Source organism: Sebastes fasciatus, chromosome 22, assembly GCF_043250625.1.
Source record: "Sebastes fasciatus isolate fSebFas1 chromosome 22, fSebFas1.pri, whole genome shotgun sequence".
NCBI classification, from domain to species: domain Eukaryota; kingdom Metazoa; phylum Chordata; class Actinopteri; order Perciformes; family Sebastidae; genus Sebastes; species Sebastes fasciatus.
This window is the reverse complement of record NC_133816.1, coordinates 23,018,807-23,027,424: the sequence shown is the minus strand read 5'-3', so window position 1 is coordinate 23,027,424 and position 8,618 is coordinate 23,018,807. Positions and strand designations below refer to the sequence as shown.

The 8,618-nt window shown below is 38.8% G+C and overlaps 1 protein-coding gene across 3 annotated transcripts in view; it reads right to left on the bottom strand.

Annotated features, from left to right (window-relative positions):
* Positions 1-8,618, bottom strand: part of LOC141760369 (F-box/WD repeat-containing protein 7-like) — a 37,128-nt gene that overhangs the window by 8,315 nt on the left and 20,195 nt on the right. For all 3 annotated transcript variants that reach the window (XM_074623088.1, XM_074623089.1, XM_074623090.1), the window contains 4 exons: positions 6,632-6,766; positions 6,379-6,502; positions 2,729-2,865; positions 2,528-2,641 (listed from right to left, as the gene is read on the bottom strand). In XM_074623088.1, the coding sequence (XP_074479189.1) occupies positions 2,528-2,641; positions 2,729-2,865; positions 6,379-6,502; positions 6,632-6,766 (510 nt within the window). The remainder of the gene's footprint in view (positions 1-2,527; positions 2,642-2,728; positions 2,866-6,378; positions 6,503-6,631; positions 6,767-8,618) is intronic.

The window sequence follows — 8,618 nt, the reverse complement described above, 5'->3', positions numbered from 1 at the left end:
GAACGGGCTGCTGGTAAAGCTGTGAAAATATTCTAAATATAACGTAAACTATAACATAGGTTATGACTTTATTCTGTAAATCTCAGATGTTCTTTCCCTCAATGTGGCCCTATTACTCCGTAGTACATTGTCTCTTTGGCCCTCACTGCATTAGACTTATATACTATATGCTTAGACTATAAACTGTGTTACCTTCATCACAATGATCACATGTTTTGTGGCTCCAGATAGATTTTTATTTTATTTATTTTTTGCCTAAAATGGCTCTTTTAGTAGTAGAAGTTAGTAAAGGTTGCTGACCCCTGTCTTAACGTATTAACGTCTCACATTTGAGAAGAGATTGTTTTTCATTTCTGCTTAAAAACAATGACTTGATTGTCAAAATAAATGCACATTAAATTAAATTAAACAGCCTCAGTGCGTCTTGGACGTGGCGCACAGACAGAAGAGACAACTGGAGGCGTTCTGTGGAGCGAACGTGATGAATTGCTGCTTTTCCTGAATAGCTCTTTTCCCCTGCAGACATGGTGACATGTCACGGTAGGAACAAGATTAATGATGGCTGGATTCCATTTAGCTGCTTCAGTTTCAGGCTCCTGACTCTTGTTCCTACATGTGTACTGTGTTTCAAAGACTAATTTCTACTGCCTCGTGGGTAAACAATTACGTTTTACTGATTCTGATTCATCAACCGAGGATGAATGCAACACCACCGGGTGTGTACTCTATCTGCAGAAGTAAAAGTACAACCGAAAGTAAACGTGTAAATTCATGTTTACACTAACATTAACATTGAGTCATCATCTTACAACCTGGAAATAATACAGAACATGAGAGTGGTTGTAGAAATACTGCTGTTAGGAAATACAACTGTGAGAAATACAAAATAAAAGCATCGCTTCTAGAAATATCGCAGATTACAAATACAATTAAAGTCTCGTAATATTACGACTTTTTTCTCGTTAAGTTATGACTTTATTCTCGTTATATTACGACTTTTTTCTCGTTAAGTTATGACTTTATTCTCGTTATATTACGACTTTTTTCTCGTTAAGTTATGACTTTATTCTCGTTATATTACGACTTTTTTCTCGTTAAGTTATGACTTTATTCTCGTTATATTACGACTTTTTTCTCGTTAAGTTATGACTTTATTCTCGTTATATTTCGACTTTTTTCTCGTTAAGTTATGACTTTATTCTCGTTATATTACGACTTTTTTCTCGTTAAGTTATGACTTTATTCTCGTTATATTACGACTTTTTTCTCGTTAAGTTATGACTTTATTCTCGTTATATTACGACTTTTTTCTCGTTAAGTTTTGACTTTATTCTCGTAATATTACGACTTTTTTTCTTGTGAAGTTATGATTTATTTTTTTCCCTCAATGTGGCCCTAATACTCGTACCGTCGTACCGTTGCACATAACACCTACAACAATGATAAATAAAAATCAAAATGTAAACGAAGAACAGTTTTTCATTTCCATTTTTAGAAATCCACAGGGAGCCACTGGAGAGGAGCTGAAGAGACGCAGGTTGCTGACCCCTGTGTTTAGACATCAACGGGGCATTTTCCACCATTTTCTAACATTTTAAAGACAAATTAAAATTGTTTAATCCAAAATACGATCAGCAGATTAATGTATAATGAAAATAATAATGTTTAGTTGCAGCCTTGGCATCAAATGATGTGGCGACGTGTCGCTCTGCTTCATGCATTATAATATAATATAAGAGAACAGAGGATTTTAATGTAGGTCAACATAGGATACTATGACGCTTCTGTGTGTCTGAATAGAGCAGAAAGCAGTAGAATAAAGTAGATTAGTGGCAGGCGGACCTGTTGTGTTAGTCGGGGTGTGTCGCTGAGATGTTATTTAAACACACGTCTGTATACACTGACAGCCCGAGGCGGCTCTGTTTGAATCCTCAACCTTTATGTGTGTTAAAGGTGAGGAGACGGTTCACAGTGTTTGTCTAATGGAGACACTCTCTTTTAGCATATGTGTGTTTTAGCAGTCGCCCTTCCTGTCCTCCGTACATTTACTCAAGTAGAGTGTTAAAGGGACAGTCCAGGGTAGGGATGCACCGATACCACTTCTTTCAGACCAGTACAAGCACTTATATTTAGGTACTCGCCGATACCGAGTACCGATACAAGTACTTCTCTGTGTCTAAAGACCCTCGTTAACAGCCAGCTGCAGGGTGTGAGCGACACGCAATAATAATAAATAAATGTATATAATAAATATATACATACATTTGCATAATGCAGCATCTTTGTCCACTCATGTTGATAAGAGGATTAAATACTGGACATATATAGTAAACCAGAAGATGATGTACTTGCATGATTCTTGCAATTTCTGTTGTTGTGCCCACATGATTGAATGCAGTTATTGTCAGTCGCAGAATAACACTCCACTGTTTGTTATTCACACAAACTCAGACGTGTATTTACGGCTGAAGCAGCAGAAAGTCCTGATTTACATAATCAATGTGTCTGTCTCTGAGCGTCCTCCTACCTTGCCGGTGATGGCGGACCAGACTTTGAGCGTGTTGTCGTCGGAGCCGCTGACGATGAGGTCGCCGCTGAACTGCAGACACGTGATCACGTGATCGTCGTGACCTTTCAGCTCCTGCAGACAGGAAACAGATTTAATGATTTAAACGTTTACACATCAAACACGCCGCGGCGGTCGGCTGAGTCGGCGCAGGCGGCGTACCATGGGTTCTCGTGTGTCCCCCTTCCTCCAGTTGTTCTCGATGCGGTGTTGTCTAATGAAGGCCGATTTCCACGGACTGACCGCCACACCCGGCCGCGCACACTTCCTGCGGTGAGACGACGCATACTCTGACACACCTGGAGAGAGGATGAGAGATTAGAGTCATTTATTAAAGGAAAAATGGCAAAGAAATCAAAAAAATTATTCATATTAAAACATCACCACAGGCACAACTTTATAGAACAAACCGGAAACAAATAATCAGTTGATCAATAATGAAAATAGTTCCAGCCCTAAAGACAAACATTGACATAATTCCACCTTAAAAGGATAGTTCGGGTGTTTTGAAGTGGCGACGGCCAAAAACCAAGATGGCGACGGCCAAAAACCAAGATGGCGATGGACAAAAACCAAGATGGCGACGGCCAAAAACCAAGATGGCGACGGCCAAAAACCAAGTTGGCGACGGCCAAAAACCAAGATGGCGACGGCCAAAAACCAAGATGGCAACGGCCAAAAACCAAGATGGCGATGGCCAAAAACCAAGATGGCGACGGCCAAAAACCAAGTTGGCGACGGCCAAAAACCAAGATGGCGACGGCCAAAAACCAAGATGGCAACGGCCAAAAACCAAGATGGCGATGGACAAAAACCAAGATGGCGACGGCCAAAAACCAAGATGGCAACGGCCAAAAACCAAGATGGCGACGGCCAAAAACCAAGATGGCGACGGCCAAAAACCAAGATGGCGACGGCCAAAAACCAAGATGGCGACAGCCAAAAACCAAGATGGCGACGGCCAAAAACCAAGATGGCGACGGCCAAAAACCAAGATGGCGACGGCCAAAAACCAAGATGGCAACGGCCAAAAACCAAGATGGCGACAGCCAAAAACCAAGATGGCGACGGCCAAAAACCAAGATGGCGACGGCCAAAAACCAAGATGGCGACAGCCAAAAACCAAGATGGCGACGGCCAAAAACCAAGATGGCGACGGCCAAAAACCAAGATGGCATTGGACAAAAACCAATTGGTTGGTTATTGCTGAAGACCGCGATATATCGGCTTAAGTTCCCCGTTAGAAAGGGCTGTCTGATGGCGTGATAAGGTGGTGAAAATCATCGTAAGTATAGTGTACACTTAAAATGTTATTGATTTTTGTTTTTTTAAGTGGCTAAAATACGCCCTTTCTGACTGGGAACTGTAGCCGTTTTCAAAGCCACCAGACTCCATTGACAAAAACAGTAATTTTACCTCTCAGCACACAGGAGTTGCTGGTCTACCGCTGCATCGATCGGTTAGTTTGTTTGTGTTATTGTGTGACTTTAGTGTTTTAACGGGTTAGTTCAGATTCACCTAACTCACACAATAACACAACTAATCTAATGTTTGATGCAGCGGTAAACCAGCAACTCCTGTGTTCTGCGAGGTAAAACTACTGTTTTTGTGAATGGAGTCTGGTGGCTTTGAAGAGAGCAATGTAACCGCTTCAGTTCCCCGTCAGAAAGGGCTGTCTGATGGCGAAGGTAAAGCAGTGAAAACATTCGTACCTCGCAGTCAGACAGCCTTATTTGACGAGGAACTGAAGCTGTTATATCGCTCTCTTCAAAGCCACCAGACTCCATTCACAAAAACAGTAAATTTAATTTAAATTTTTTTTGCTAACGGCTGAGTGGACGTTTCCATTTGAAAAAAATTAACAGAACTCAGATGGACCCACACTTTAACAGTTATTACTGGCCCTGTATAAGATAAAGCTTCTATCTGTTGACTCATCATTGATAGCTGAAAGGTAACTGCAGCTGATTTATTTATTGCGGTGTGAACTTTCATTAGTATGTAACTGCCGTTCTGCTAATGCGGGTTAGCTGCATTTATATTCTCACTGAGCTGCTCGCTAATGCCAACACCGTTCCCTCTGGTATGACAGGAAGAGCAGCGCAAATACAAATTAGCCTTATTTATGAAGCCGGTGGGCTGCAGTCAGCGCCGGCTTCATTAGTATGGCTGCGGCGTGGCGCTAACGCTAGGTAGCCTCATTGGTATGGCTGCTGAGTGCTGGCAGTGAATCTCGGCTGACTGGCAGAACGCCCAGGGAGAAACACACACACACACACACACACACACACACACACACACACACACACACACACACACACACACACACACACACACACACACACACACACACACACACACACACACACACACACACACACACACACACACACACACACACACACAGACACACACACACAGAGCCACTGCATTGCGCTGAATGAAGGTGGAGTGACTGACTGACTGTGTGTAGCTGTATTTGCATGTTACACTCAGGTTAGAAAGCACTGTACACTCAGTGAGCCTCCTGTTTCTCATATTTCACCTACAGAGTCTCTGCTCGGGCGCCACATGATGAACTCTCACCGCCACAACAGGAAATACAACAGTTTCTTTAAGGTTTTAAAGGTTTAAGGGAGATGATTCATCAGAATGTGCCAAAGCAAAACGCCATGAAAGAGAGAAGAGGAGGAGGAAAAGGAAGGAGGATGCCCTTCACAATTAATGTTAGATTATTATATGTTTATAAAAAATAATTAAATTAAAAAAAATAATGAACTAAGTAAATGAAAATAAAATAAAAATACAAAATGAATACAAAATTAAATTAAAAATGAATTAAAATAATTAAATTAAATAAAAAGATAAGAACAAAAATAAAAAATAAATTACTTCATTAAATTGATCGTTTTATTCATCAAAAATAAATAAAAGAATACAAAATTAATAATTAATTTAATTCAAAACATTTCATTAAGTAAATTGAAATAAAAAAATTAAAAATTAATAAAAAAATTAAAAATAAATTCAAATAATTGAATAAAATACAAAAATACAAAATAAAAAGATTAATTAAACATGTCATTTTATTTATCAAAAATAAATCAAATAATACAAAATAAATTTTAATAAAAAGCAAATTAAGTAAAAAAATAAATAAATAGAAAAATATTAAATATTAAAAATAAATTAAAATAAGTAAATTAAAAATAATGATAAAAAAAAAATTAAATTAAACAATTTTATTAGTGGAAACACATACAGAGTCTCTGCTCAGGCAGCACATGATGAACTCCTCGTTTTAAAGGTTTTAGGAGCCGATTCATCAAAATGTGCCAAAGCGAAACACCATGAAGGAGAGTGAAGAGGAGGAAAAGGACGGAGGCAGCCCTGCACAGTTAATGTTTCCAACAACTAACGGATAATCTGGTGATAAAACAAATATATAATATACAACAATAGCTTGATATATCTTCTTCCTCTGTGCCATTGCTGTACAGAAACTGCTGCCACAAATACTCACTACAGCACCAAATGTGGATTAATCCGCCGCTGAAAATAGTCTCCAACAAATGCTCTACTTCCTCCTGTTTGTCTGATAAAAACTACAGCGAGCAGCTGTTTTAGGAAATAACTGATAAAACTACATATTCGTCACCAACACTGTAAGAAATATTTCACAAAAACTAAAGTCCACTCACCCCCAGCAGAACTTCATCCACCCAAAAACAATGTGACGAGCCAAACCAACCAAAGTACACGCAGTAGGTGGTGGAGTATCTGTGTATTTACTGTGTTCAGTGAGTGTTTACCTTCTTCACGGCACTTCTCCCTCCACAGCAGGTTGTCTTCAGCCAGGATCCTCCAGTACCTGCAGGTCTGAGCGGCCTGCAGCAGGTCTTTGGGAGCCAGGAAGGTCAGCACGTACAGAGCCAACTGCAAACACACACAGATTATTTATATTTATTTTAAGGTTTTTATATCATTCTGTAGCATCCCTGTTCCTTATGTATTCAAATCACAACATTCACATTTTAGGACAGATATAACTGTATTTGTGGGTACCTCTTTGGGCAGCAGGGATATGAAGTCTCTCTGGAACTGAGGCTCGATGACCTGCATCATGTGCTTCACCTGATTGGTTTCACACCTGTCAATCAGCTCGTCCAGAGCCAACAGCCTCTCAGGACCGCTCCATGTCTTTAAAATACAAATAAATAAATATAATTACATTTTTTAAAATGTAATTAAGTAAATTCAAATAAAAAAATGTACACAAATAAATACAAAATGTAATTAAACTAAAAATACATTTAAATATATCAATTAAAATTAAAAATTAAAAATACAAAAAAAAAAAATTAAATGATATAACTGAATTGATAATTTAATTTATCAAAAATAAATATAATATTAAAAAAATAATCAAATAAAAAAAAATAATGAATTAAGTAAATTAAAATAAAAAATAAATCCAAAAAATAAATTAAACTTAAAATAAATAAGTAAAAAACCTAACTCATCATACAGACATTATAAAATCACCAACATGTACATACATCAGTGATAAATAATAAGTCCGGACACGTGGTCATAACCGATATTAAACAGTTTAAGTCTTATAAATCTTAATCCGGTGGGGTTACAGACACGTTCTGAAAATAAAATCAAAAACGGTTCTGAGAATATTTTAATGTTTCTTTTTCTTTGATTTTTTTGTGTGTCATTTCCATGTCTTGTGGTGTGTGTTTCTGCATCTCTGAAACCTTCCCCGAGCTACAGAAGAGAGATGTTGTCTTTCATTTGAATGTGTTTGTACTTGTATGTTGTTTTTTCTTATTAGTTACATAAGAAGAGCTCGGAGGCAGAACTCCTCTAACGCTCAGTGTTTACGTGCAGCGAGCGGAACATAATCACATACTCACTTCTACTGTGTGTGTGTGTGTGTGTGTGTGTGTGTGTGTGTGTGTGTGTGTGTGTGTGTGTGTGTGTGTGTGAATGTGTATATTAATGTTGTCTTGGCGAGTAATCTCAACTGGGTGTAGTTTGTTCCAACCCATCAAGTCTAGCAAGTCTCTGTTAAAACTGTAATTGACCTTTAATCTCCCCTTAGTTACTGTTGCTATGCTATGCTATGTCAGAGTTATGTTCTAGCGCGCCACATAACGCGGTCTACAACGATAACGACGGCAAACTTTTAAGGCTCTTTCACCAGTCATAGTCCGGTTTTCTAGTCTGAATCAGAGTGGAACTGAAACTTTTGGTTTGTTTTCTGTTTAGTCTGGTTCGGTCTCACAGTGCACAAATTAAAGCGCACCAAATTATAGTTAATGAGGGGCGTGTACGACGGAGCAAAATTATCTTTTTTGTCTCGAGAGCTGCCACGTCTATGCAGGGAATCACAGACTTTGATATGCTGTTGGAAGTATTTTCACTTCTCCTCCAGTTTATGTCAAATTACTTAATAAACGTCACTATTTTTGTGGACTTTATTTAGCGTATTCTGTGTGTTCTCTTCGGCCCAGATATCAAGCTTGTTAACGGTCCGACACCACCTCTCGCAAGCGGTCCCGGACCGGTTGTTTTGGTCCACACCAGAGTACAAATAATGTGTTCACAACCGCCCAAAACGAACCCCTCCAGAGTTTGATTAAAGCGGACGAAATGTTGGCTGTTCGCTAACATCTGGCGGGCCAAATCAAAACTTATGGCGTATGGCCTCACTTTGGGCCGCCTTGCTCTAAACTAAAAAGACATCAGGCTTGAATTGAAACACTATTACTGAGCTTGTTTATAGGATATTTAGTTGATCTGTACAGGAAACCATTAAGTGCATCTTTGGATGGGAAAATCAACACTGAATGGAAATACCATCGACTCCTCTGGCCCAGAAGGAATTCATAAACAGTTACTGATTGGTTTAGGTTACGCTCAAACAAATCGCTCCCAAATTTAAACCGTCGACTGGACTGAAGACAAATAAAACATAAAGCAAAAATAAGCATAAACAAAACCAAACATTAGAAATGATCTCAGATGTAGCACACTGACA